Genomic DNA, 13161 nt, shown 5'->3' on the forward strand with positions numbered 1-13161 from the left:
CCAGCTTACAGTGAGTTTTCCTTTCCTTAAAACATGTATATGCTCTAGTCATATCCTGCAGGTTCCGACACAGTTTCTCATTGCTCTTAGATATTCTGCAATTTGACTTTTTCTTTAATCTGAGCTACTTAAAAAAGCTATTAAATCTCCAGATGGGTAGAGGTTTTCATTTTTTTCCTACTAACTTGTAGTTTTACTGTAATCAGAGAATGCATTCTATTCCAGACTAATCAGAACAGGGCCCATACTGTTTGTTACTGTCTTGTACCAGAATATAGATCAATTACCTCACTGTTTTAGTTCAGCTGAGACTTTTTTCATAGACTTCCTCAATGAAGGAGTTGATGCACTGATTTACATTCTGATATAAGTTTCTTACCTGGTTGTAGACCAGTGACAAATGGTTCAAGGATGGTGACTGTAGCACTTATCTATACTACTATACACTTTTAAAATCTATTTTCGTTTCATGTTTTAATATTACATGCATAGGCTCTTAAAAAAGATGCTATTTTCACAGTGTAGGACTTATTTATCATGTTATTTATATTCTCTGTATTCTTTGTGTTTCACCACTCATAAGCCAAGAAAAATGAGCTAAAATCTCCTCATACAGTTTTTGCAACATAAACATCTTTTATGCCATTTTTTAATGCATAAAATTCTCATCAGTTGTGAACATTACAAGCATCTGCTAGACTAAGTTGGCTCTAATATCAAATACACCACTAATGGTAGGCATGGGTGCCAGTGAAGCAGTGAAGAAACACCCAGTAAATTACTTAAGATGGATTTTAAAGAAGGCAAGAGTGGGAAGTTAAACTCAAGTTTGAATATCAAATCCCCATTCTGAGAGATTTAGCCTATAACTCTATCTAGAATTGACTGGTGAAAAAGCTTTACTAAGGAGTAAAAAGAACAAGAAATCAGAGCACAGAGCAGAGAACATAAAGGAAAAGCCAGGAAAGCACTCCAAACCAAGTTTCTGTCTCTGAGAATCCCTAGATGCTTCTTAAATTATTGCTTGAAGAAAAAGAGAAGTGTCTTATAAATATTAGATCTAAAGTACTTGAGAGAGTCTGTGTACCTTCATTCTCCAATCCTGACTTTTGTGTTTGATCCTGAATATCATTCAATTCAACAAGTGAACAAACAGAGCCTGGCTTCTGAATCCATGAGCAACTTCTATGTCTAAAAAAGGAAAAGGCCAGGACCAAAGGTAACTTGTCTGTTAGTCATTTTTAATCTGCCCTCAAATTAGTTTTCGCCCAAATTACTCTTTAAATTATGGCTTACATAAAATAAATGGAATTTACTAATATTTCACCAAGTAAAGAGATACCCCCCACAATGTTGGACCCAATGGAAAATTCATCATGTTTTTTGCCACTGTGGCAGCAGAATTAGGAAATCCAAAATCTTTTTCTCTGAAAATTAAACTCCAATCACCATAAACATTCTAAAAACACAGGTATTTTATAGTTGTTAGACTGACGTGTTCAAATACTGGTTTTGAAACACATTAGTTGACAGTATATGTAGCAAAAACCACTTAACTCTTCTACTAAAATTTTTTTAATGTAAAAAAACCCCTATTTCTGTATATATTTACTGTATCATGTAATTATGCTTATTAAATCAGTCAATATTAATATATATATTAACATACCTAATTTCCGATTTCTCTTGGCCTTCTGACTCTTCATCATCACTGTTATCAGAAAACTGGCACTGGAGAACTTCATCCTGTTCTTCTAAGCGACCCAGAAGCATCTGACTTCGTGTTCGAAATCCCGCAACTAGTCGATCCAGAGAGTATACAGAAGGACTTGTGTGGACCTTACAAGTGATTCCCCCACCCAACAACAAAAAAAAGTGATTTTTTTTAAGTGTCTATTTTTATCATATTGCTGAAAATGTGTTTTCTAAGAGGTTATTAGACAGGTACTCTTAAAATAGCCAATCACTGAAAACATACATTTCCCTCCCCGTACTGCCTACAAAAAAGTCAACACTCATTTCACAATACTATTGTGTCTCATGGGTATACACTTCTTTCAGAATCTACACAGTTCTTCTTCTTCTAGAAAGTTCTTCTGGTTTCAGTTATAGCTTCAGAGAAAAACAGCACTCAAAAAGAGGCATGAGTGAAAACATCACAGCTCTTGAACATAGCTCAGGCACTCCCCAACCAATGTGAAGCCCATACACAGTATAATAGGGCACAACTGTTGCCCTGCCCCCAGCCTTCCCAGTTCTGAACACTTGGAGAATTGCAGTGTTGTTAAGGATCTGCAATTCCCCCACTAATCCAAATCCCACCACATGAATAAATCCAGAACCACTGCCACTTGCTCTGCCAGGGTAAGATATTCCTGATTTGGATTCAAAAGTATAGACTCAGGCTTCACATGTGGTAGTCAGGGATAGTTGATTAATGGCCCTAGTGACATACCTAATATCTATCATGGGATAAGGAGATTTTCATGGACTGCCTGTAACTTTCTATATTATAACATGCTTCTATTGACCTTAAGTTCTCAAAAATTCACCTTGGAAAACAACAATGAATTAGAAACTGCCTGTATTTTCATTTCTGTTACCAAATGTTTCCTTTCTAACCATGTCTCTATAAATGAAAGTGTTAGTTATTCAGTCATGTCTGACTCTTTGTGACCCCATGGACTGCAGCCCACCAGGTTCTCCTGTCCATGGAATTCTCCAGGCAAGAATACTGGAGTGGGTTTGCTATTCCCTTCTCCAGGGATCTTCCTGACCCAGGGATCAAATCCAGGTCTCCTGCATTGCAGGCAGATTCTTTACCATCTGAGCCACCTATCTGTCACTATAACCAAACCTCAAGGCAATTTATCCAAAAAGGTAAACAATAAGATCTCAAAGGAGGCATTCAATTTATTAATGTAAATTATTATAAGCTATTAACATTACAACATAGAGTAAAAATGTATATACCATATGGTGTTCAAGAGTCAACTGATGTAGGTTTCTTACACATCCCCTCCCAGAAAAGCCTATCTGATACTGGATATCTCTTAATACCTGATTTTTGTGCCTCCACTGTTGGTCACCTAATAAGGCCATGTGTCACATCAGCACCATGATGAATAGGGGTAAAGTTTTCTAGGTGGCCTCCCAATTCTGGGATATGGGGGAGGGCAAGGGAGTTTATTTACAGAAGAACCAACTCAAGAAGTATTTATCTAACAAGCACATTGTACCAAGCATGGCCATTTGCATTATAACCCACAGAATTCAAGGTTTCTCTTTGCTGGGGGTGTGGGTCGGGGGCTGAGGAGGGGTTTCAGGAGCAAATAAAACTTTTTGTTTAGAATCATGTTTTGTTCTCCAGGATTTCAACTTGCTTTCAAATGTTCTTTTTACAAAGAACATCAAATGACCCAGCTTAAAATATAATGAAACAGGTTTTGCCATAATGAGTAACATTCAGAAAATTAATTCCTTAGCAGTCATTCCACACAAAAGAATGGTTTTTAACCCCTTCTGGCTTATAAAGGCTTATAAAGCCTTCCATAATCTGTCCCCTTGCTACCTTAAGTGCTGGGTTCTGTTTTCTTTAGTTGCTTCTGCACTCCCTGCTCCCCAAAGAATATGCTTGCATTTTCAACCATATCCTAAATAATACTGGTTATAATGTAAGTACTCAATAAGCTGGGTAATAATTCAGATAATTGAGGTGTATCCAACTAGAAAACAACTTTTTATTCTAATTGTGTTTTCTGAGAATTACACAGCAACAGGACTGGACAGAACTTTAAAGAGTAGAGTTCAACTCATCCCAGGTTTAACTCTTCTCTGTAATACTGGAAATTATCATTTAGCCTCTGCTTGAACAAATTCACTGTGGGAACCCTATTAAGCCCTGAGACCTCTAATATTATTTTGAGAGTTTTCACTAATAAATCCCTCTTTATATTCCCTTAGCACTGCTTCTCACTGGTCCTAGTTCTAGAGACAAAAGTCTAACAATAATGATAAGCCTTCAAATACCTAAACACAGTCATTATGTCCCCTATAATTTGGACTAAATCTAGAGCTACTCCAAGATTTTCCCCAAGGTTCTATAACTTGGTTGTTTTCCAAAAATAATCTAATTTGACTTAAGGTGTTGTACCCAGACTTGAATGTAATATTCTTGATCATCATACATTAAGATAATCTCTTCTCACTAGTGATGCATTTGATTGTGTTTCATTAGATGTGCTGCAACTCATTTACCATAGATTGTGGCTTTCACATATTTAATTTTGTAGTTGAATTTGAAAGTTCCACAAAGGTTCATGAGATGCAATTTGTCATTTTGCTACTATGAAGTTGGTGTGTTTTGCTGGAATGAGTGTTTAGTTGGCAAGGGAACCTTCCAAGAGAACCTCTGCAGACACATCTCACACAGCTCTGCTTCATCATGAGCAACCATGTATGCAAAAAAGTGATTAAAAAGCAAAATTAATTATTTGGGGGGGAGGAAATGGCCATTGTGTGAAAGATAAAATCTTAGTGAAAACTAAAAAGGCAGCTGACTTCAGTGTAAGGGATTTAATGCACAAGAATTTTGTGACTCAATAAAAATGTAATTCATTCAGGAAAAAGAAAAGATTATACAGGTATTACCACTGTTGTGAATTTGGAGATTCCACAGGTTTTAAAAATATATCCCTTAAGAACATTCCAGTTGGTTTTCTTACTATACAATAATGTCAAGTACTGAAAGTGATATTATTTACCTACTGCTTTTATTTCCTTTTCATAATGCCATATTTCATCAAATCTAAAATGTCATCAACTAAGACACATCACTATTTTTAAACCATCAAGAAGAAAAGCTATCATCTATGAAATACCATCAACTGTAAAACATATCCTACCATCATAGTTGATAAAATGTGAAAAAAAAAAATGTGAGGCTTATAATCAATGAAAAATGGTAGCATCATCAGCACATGTGGTGTTATTTTAAACTTATGTAATGACTGGTACCAGCTTCGTAATTTTTTCCTTCCAAAGTACCATTTTGGTGTGTATAACAGTGGCATTTGGCTTTAATTATATCATATTAATCATATTAATCTTAATATATCATATTAAGAAAACAGAAACCTCTGTTACATTTTTTCCTTAAGTTTAAATCTAGGTCAGTTTTACATTTCATTAGATGAGTTTCCAGTATCTGTTAAATGAGCCCCTTACTCTTTTTTTTTCTATTAATTTGATGTTATATTATTATATTTAATTGTAAGGGGTAGTTTCTTTAGGATTTCTACTTAAATAGATAAATCCCAAAATTCCATTTTGGTATTAAACCTTTTAGATTAAGAGATGGTTGAAAACAAATGAGTGACAACAGAAAAAAGTACAAAATGACATGCACTCAGAATGTTATTACCCATCAAAATCATGATATATTCCAGAATATTTAATGATTGTCAAGTGTTCGTGATACATTAGGTGAGAAAAGCTAGCTATAAAAGTATATATACAATTATCCTTCAATTAAAAAATAAATAAATTTTAAAAAGTGTCTCAAGTAGGTGCATCTAAATAGCAATTTAGTATTAGCAAACAAAAATATGTGTGTGTGTGTGTGTGTGTGTGTATATAATAGCACTGACATATATACACTGCCATGTGTAAAATAGATAGCTGGTGAGAAATTACTACATAATACAGAGAGCCCAGCTTGGTGCTCTGTGATGACCTAGAGGGGCGGGATCAGGGGAGTGGAGAGAGGTTCAAGAGGGAGGTGATATATGTATAGTTACGGCTTATTTGCATTGTTGAACGGCAGAAACCAACACAACACTGTAAAGCAATTTTCCTCCAATTAAAAATAAAATGTAAAAAGTACATATATATGTATACATACACACCTAAGTAATATGTTTTTTAAAGAAATATTTATTTATTTGGTTGCACTGGGTCTTAGATGTGGCATGTGGGATCTAGTTCCCTGACCAGGGATCGAACCCAGGCCCCCTGCATTGGGAGCTCAAAATCTTAGCTACTGGACCACCAGGGAAGTCTCAGTAATATGCTTTTAAAATAAATAAGATCCTTTCACTGTTTCCCTCCAATATATCCCTTGTAGCTCAGTCGGTGGGCTTCCCTGGTGGCTCAGACAGTAAAGAATCCGTCTCCAATGAGGGAGACCTGGGTTCGATCCCTAGGTTGGCAAGATCCCCTGGAGGAAGGCATGGTAATCCACTCCAGTATTCTTGCCTGGAGAATCCCCATGGACAGAGGAGCCTGACGAGCTACATCCCATGGGGTCGCAAAGAGTCAGACACAACTGAGCAACTAAGCACAGCACAGCACAGCACAGCTCAGTTGGTAAAGAATCTCCCTGCAACACAGTAGACCCAGGTTCGATTCCTGGGTCGAAAAGATCCCCTGGAGAAGGAAATAGCAACCCACTCCAGTATTCTAGCCTGGAGAATCCCATGCACAGGAGAGCCTGGAGGGCTACAGTCCATGGGGTCCAAGAGTTGGACACAACTTAGCAACTAAACCATAGGAAATAAAATCAGACTCTCTTCATAATCAATTTAAAAACTTACTCAAGGAGTTCCCTGGCGGTACAGTGGATAAGAATCCTCCTGCTAATGCAGGGGACATGGGTTCAATCCCCGGTCTGGGAAGATTCCACATGCCATGGAGCAACTAAGCCTGTGCACCATAACCACTGAGCCCACACTCTGGAGCCCACAAGCCACAGCTACTGAGCCTGCATGCTGCAACTATTGAAGACTATGTGCCAAAACCTGTGCTCTGCAATAAGAGAAGCCCTGCTCACTGCAATTAGAGAAAGCCCAAGTACAACAATGAAGACCCAATACAACCAAAAATAAATATTTTTAAAAAACTGATTAAGTCATTGTCCCCCTTTTTCTTTGAGAGAATTTTAAGTTGAGGAAATATTTCCCTTGTCAGATTGTTTTTACTTCAAGAAAATATTAGAGCTAAATTTCAAAAGAAAATATTAGAGCTGGAAAATATTAGCCCAACTTCTGCCAAGGAGACAGAAACCCAGGGAAAAAATGAAATAGTGTTTCAGATGTCTTCTTTAGCTTAATTTAGCTAGTTTTGGTATTCAATATGAAATCCTCCTCTCACTCTAGAACAATGTAACAGGAAACAAGACTTGAACAAGGCTTGGTGTGCTTTGTATTTTCCCATACAAGCCTTTGTGTCTGCTGCAGCACTCTAAGCAACAGAGGGGCCAAGAGTCCGGGACACACAACAGGAGAAAGAGAACTCTCAAAACTGCTGGTTATATTACCTTTGCATTTTCTCCCTTTCCCCCTTCTTTTAATGGCTGGAAGCCACTAAATTTTAAAAACAAAACAAAAAAGTTGCTAATTTGAATACATATGTCCATCCATAGTGAAGGAAACAGCACCGGGAATAAGTGTTTCCCTTTGTCAACATCAGGGGCTGTCTCTGGTCAGGATCTTTTCCTTCCGTGTCATAGCAATCTTTTGGCAAATTCACTGGTTCTTTCTTCCTGTTATATTTTAATCCCACTTGGTCACAAGCAAACTTGGAGATCACCTGTAACCACAGAGGAGCTACAAGTCTTAGTGTATCTGCCCTCTTCTAAGCTGTGGTAATCACACACAATATGTTTTCCAAACTAGAACCCTCGAAAGTGAAAGGGGGTAATAAAATTAATTAAAAATTTAAAAAAATTTGTTAATTTGAAATAATAACTGTGGAAATCTTTATTCCAATCATGGCTGCTTCAGGTTTAATTAAACAACTAGAGATAAGAACAGAGGGGCCTAGCTCCTTCTCAATACCCTGTGGAGCTGTCTCCTCAAAGAATGTGTGTCCAAGTGTGTGTGTGTGAAAGTCTAGTAAAAAAGAGAAAGAAACAGACACTGAGAGAGATTAATAAATGTCTAACTTCTATAATCAGAAAAAAATGTTATTTTTATAAAATAAAAGAATGCACAGAAAGAGGAAATTCACATTACTAGCCAAGAGTAAAAAAATTATTAAGTAGAATTAATAGATATCTAATTTCAATTCTATAAAGAACTTATCTTTCTTAAATGTTCTATGAAAATTCACCATACATTCAACCAAAAGAAAACATCAATAACTCTAGAAAGTTCAACTGAAATTAATAGCAGCAAAAGTTTAAATTTTAAATCCAACCAGTCAAAACTGAAAACTATACAGTAATAGTAGCATCTGTCTTACTCACTCTGAGGCACAGAGCCTGGGACACAGGAGAGGTACCCCATAAACGTGTATGTTATAGGACGCAGCGTGCCAGGCACGTTTGGAGTCACCATCTCGTGTAAGTCCTCCCTATACCCCTCTCACAGGTCCCCCATTCTGACAGATAAGGAGCCTGGGGTTCACACAGGTTTAGTCATCCCTCCAGGCCTACATCATAGAGCTGGTGTTCATGCCCAAGCTTGCCTGACTGCAAAGTCTATGACACCTCTCACATTTCTTTTCCCTTGGACTGTATCCAACATATCTCAAATAAATCATTTCCTTTCCTAAAATTAATAAACAGAAACCAAAATTCATGAGTCTGTTAATTAGTCTTTTCCACGGTAGAGATTCCTTGATTTTGATTTTTCAAGAGAAATCTGTGCATCCACATATGTATACACATTTTATAATTAAAATTTATAAAGTAAAATTTAAAAATTAAATGAAACTTCATACTGATTTTTATACAGTCTTAATTAATTGTCAGAGGGAGAAGGAAATGGAAACTCACTTCAGTGTTCTTGCCTGGAGAATCCCAGGGACAGAGCAGCCTGGTGGGCTGCCGTCTATGGGGTCACACAGAGTCGGACACAACTGAAGCAACTTAGCGACAGCAGCAGCAATTATATCAGACAAGACTGACTTAATACATGGATATCATTTTGAAAATAGACAGACCAAATAAGTCAAAATAAATACCTCCAACCTCATCAACTTGGTGTGATTAAAGAAAGAAAAAAATTTATGAAGATATCGGACTTAGTCATACCTGAAAATATTAATATGATGGCAAAGAGTAGCTTTTTCTTCTCCTTGATAAATCTAAGCATTATCTTCAACTCTTCCTTTCAAATACAACTATACCTTCTCTTAATCATTAATTTTATTGAAAAGAAGCATGATTATAAAGAGACTATACATAACAGAAAAAGAGTATACACAAAAGTCTATGAAACCAAACAGAAAAAAAAAAAACCTGCTAAGACTATATAAATACACTGTGATATTATATTGTATACAATCTCAAAAGAAAGAAACTAATGCTTAGACTTTACCTTCCTGGAATCCAACCTTGCTGGACCATAAATATAATGCCCCAAACGAGTATCAAATGGTACAGTGTATGGTCTCTTTTCAAGTATCCTGGTATCTGGCCCATCTCCACAAGTTTCCTTTACTGAAGAAGTCATTGACAGGTTAAGTTTTGTTAGTTCTTCACTCAGTTGATCCACAAGAAGTTGTTGTTCTATTATTTTTTCATTCTTTATAGAAGAAAGAGAAGAATTTAAAAAATGGAGAGACTCAGTATGGGTTAATGATTAAAAATAAACTGTACATTGATCACAAAGTCACAACTACCTTAACAAAACAATAAAACCTAACTTATCCAGAGACTAGCCTTCTGGGACTTCCCTGGTGGTCCAGTGGCTAAGATTCCACAATTCCACTGCAGAGGGCATGGGTTCAATCCCTGGTCAGTAAACTAAGATCCCACATGCTGTAAGGTGCAGCCAAAAAAAAAAAAAAAAATTCTAAAACCAACCAACCAACCAAAAAAAGCCCCAAAGACTAGCCTTTTGCTGTTCACAAGAATTTAGGATTGTCCTGAGTGTTAAAAACTTTTGAATAGTAAGCAGGAACAAATACAGCTAATGAGTTAGTACAAGACACTGCCCCATACACTGTGATTGGTTAGCTTGCCCACCTGAAGCACTATGATTAGCTGATCTTTATAAAAGTCTGAACTTTCAGAGTGAAATCCAAGAAGTAACAAAAGACTAGAAAGTTGAAAAGTATAGAAAACGGCAAACAGCTAAGATGACAGCAAAGGAGACAGAAAGTGGTAACAGGTGCAGTGAAGTGAAAGCCTTTATTCAGTGAAAAAGAAAGCCACAAACACAGAGATAGAAGATAGGCAATTTAGAGTCGTGGGAGAAAGAACTTGGAAATCAAAGGCAGAATAAGTTGTTTATGGGTGCTTGGGGGACAGAAAGAGAGACACTATGTGTGGTTTAGCTTTCTGTGTATCCTCTAAAGAAAAATTTTCAAGTACATAAGCTTTGTTTTATAAGCACAAAATTATATAAAAAGAAAGGTCATTCATCTTAAATACTTCACATGTACTATAATGTTTAGATAGGGAAAAAAAGCAAACCCTAAAGTTTCACTGTGTTAATGCTGAACTACAAAATGTAACTTTATTTTAAAAACCACATATTCAGATAATTCAAATATAAAACAATAGCATATAAGTTGAAGGGGGATACTAAATGGAGTCCTTTTATTCTCCAGGGAAAGGGTAAGAATACCAATTAATATCAGACTGTTTTAAGTCAAGGGTGCATGGTATATACTCTCCAGGATAATCACTAAAAACAGTGAAAGTACAACTTTTAAAGCAATTAAATTCAAAGAAAGGTAAGAAGGAGAGAAAAATGAATATAGAGCAGATAGGATAAGTAAAAACCACAATGGTGGGATTATAACCAGACTATAAGAGTAATTATATTAAATTCAAAAATGAACTCACAATCCAGTTAAAGGATTAAAAACTACAAGAACTATCAAATTGTCTAACCTGCTAATTGCAAGAAACATAACTAAAATCAATAAAGAAAGATTAAAGGGAAGATGGAAAAAGAGATACCATGTAAATATTAATCAAAAGAAAGCTGGTATAGCTATGCTAATTAAAATAGACTTAAATGCAAAAACTGTTGGGAGATAAAATGAAGTTAAAAAAAGACTAAAAAAAAAAAAGGTCAATTCACCAGGATGCTGTAACAATTCTACATTTCTATGTACTTAATAACCCAGATTCAACATATATAAAATGCAAAAATTGTATTTGCAATACAAATCCAAAAATTATAGTAAGAGATCTTAATATTCCTCTAAAATACTGATAGGACAAAAAAAAAAGATCAAAAGAGGAGTAAAAATATAGATTTGAGTAAGAGGATTAACAGAATTAGGAGAACTCAATGATTACAGAATACAAATTCTTTTCAAGCATATCTGTAATATCTACAAAAACTGGCCTTATGCTGAGCCATAAGGCAAGTCTCAACACAAAGAACTGAAGTCGTATGGACAACAATGCAATTAAGCTAAAAATTAATAAAAAGAAATCCTTCATGTGTTGGAAATAAAATAACTAATTATATAACCCACAGGTCAAATAAAAAACTCACAATAAAAATTAGGAAAAATCTGAGCCAAATGAGGAATGCAGACAAAGATAAGCTTAGGAGGAAACATATAATTTCAAATGCATATATTATAGATGGTTAAAAATATATAGACAGGCTAAAAAATCAATGAACTGAGCACCCATCTAAACAATTTAGAAAGATAGCATAGGAGTCTATGCCCCTAAAAACAGCAGAAAAAAACTAAATAATAAAGATATGGGTAGAAATTAATTAAATAATAAACAAACATATACCAGAGAAGATCATCAAAGTCAAGAATGGCTCTCTGTGGGCTTCCCCCAGTGGCTCCATGGTAACGAATCTGCCAGCCCATGTAGGAGATACAGGTTGGATCCCTGATCTGGGAAGATCCCACATGCTGGGGAGCAACTAAGCGCACGAAACATTAACTACTGAGCCTGTGCTCTAGAACCCGGGAACTGCAACTACAAAGCCCAGGGGCTGCAACCACTGAAGCCCATGTGGTCTAGAGCCTGTGCTCGAAAACAAAAGAAGCCACTGCAACGAGAGGTCTGTGCACTAGAGAGTAACCCCCACTTGCCACAACTAGATTGAAACGCTGGAGCAAAGCAACGAAGACCCAGCACAGCCATAAATAAGTAAATAAATAAAATTATAATTCTTAAAAAAGAATTTAGTCTCTGAAGAGACTAAAAAAATTTGAAACCTCTTGTGAAGTTGATCAAGGAAAAAAAAAAAGAGAGAGAGAAGGCACAAATAACCAGGAATGAAAAACGGGATGTCATTACATGTCTAAAAGCATTAAAGAGGTGAGATTATTATAAACATTTCAACATATTTATTGAAATATGAAACAGCTGTTACATTCTTAGAAAAACAGACCTTACCAAAAAGGGGGCAAAAGGAAAGTGTGACTGAATTCATAATTAAACATTCCACAGAGAAATTTTCCAGGCCCAAATATTTTTCAAGTGAATTCAACCAAATATTTAAGGAAGAAATAACACCAATTCTTCACACACTCTTCCCAAGTATAGAGAAGTATCTGACAAGAATATTTTGAGAAAAGAAAATATACCCATGAATAGACATGCTAAAATCCTAAACAAAATAATTACAAACCAAATCAAGGACATTTGTAGAAAAGAGTAAATTAACACAGAAGACTTGACTGCTATCCTTTGAAGGACCTGCATACGAGGTTGTTCATTGGCTGGTGTCTGGGAACTCGGATCCTAACAGGGTTCCCAATACCCTATTGAGTGAGAGTGGCTCACTGTGCTCAAAGTGTTCGTGCAGACAAGGTGGTTTATGTTGAACACCTGCTTTCCTTTCCTTCCGCTAGTCTGGAATTCTGTAGATGGTGGTCAGAGAATGCCTTCATGGCCAGTTCTCAATAAAACCTGAGTCTCCTCAGTAGACAACACTTCACGTGAGTTGTCACAGTCTTTGCTGGGGGAGTTAAGTACATGTGGGTGACTCCACTGGGAGACAGTTCTTGGAAGCCTGTGCCTGATTTCTTCTAGACTTCACTCTATGTCCCTGTTTCCTTTGCTTTCTTTTATCAGGCCCATGCCTAATAAGTCTAGTCAAGGCTATGGTTTTTCCAGTGGTCATGTATGGATGTGAGAGTTGGGCTATAAAGAAAGCTGAGCACCGAAGAATTGATGCTTTTGAACTGTGGTGTTGGAGAAGACTATTGGGAGTCCCTTGGACTGCA

General features: G+C 36.3%; 1 protein-coding gene across 5 annotated transcripts in view; it reads right to left on the bottom strand.

Annotated features, from left to right (window-relative positions):
* The window catches only part of KIF27 (kinesin family member 27), a 94212-nt gene that overhangs the window by 52283 nt on the left and 28768 nt on the right, over positions 1–13161 (bottom strand). For all 5 annotated transcript variants that reach the window (XM_061426044.1, XM_061426045.1, XM_061426041.1 and 2 more), the window contains 3 exons: positions 9321–9527; positions 1670–1839; positions 1088–1191 (listed from right to left, as the gene is read on the bottom strand). In XM_061426044.1, the coding sequence (XP_061282028.1) occupies positions 1088–1191; positions 1670–1839; positions 9321–9527 (481 nt within the window). The remainder of the gene's footprint in view (positions 1–1087; positions 1192–1669; positions 1840–9320; positions 9528–13161) is intronic.

Source organism: Bos javanicus, chromosome 8 (genome assembly GCF_032452875.1).
Source record: "Bos javanicus breed banteng chromosome 8, ARS-OSU_banteng_1.0, whole genome shotgun sequence".
Taxonomy (NCBI): domain Eukaryota; kingdom Metazoa; phylum Chordata; class Mammalia; order Artiodactyla; family Bovidae; genus Bos; species Bos javanicus.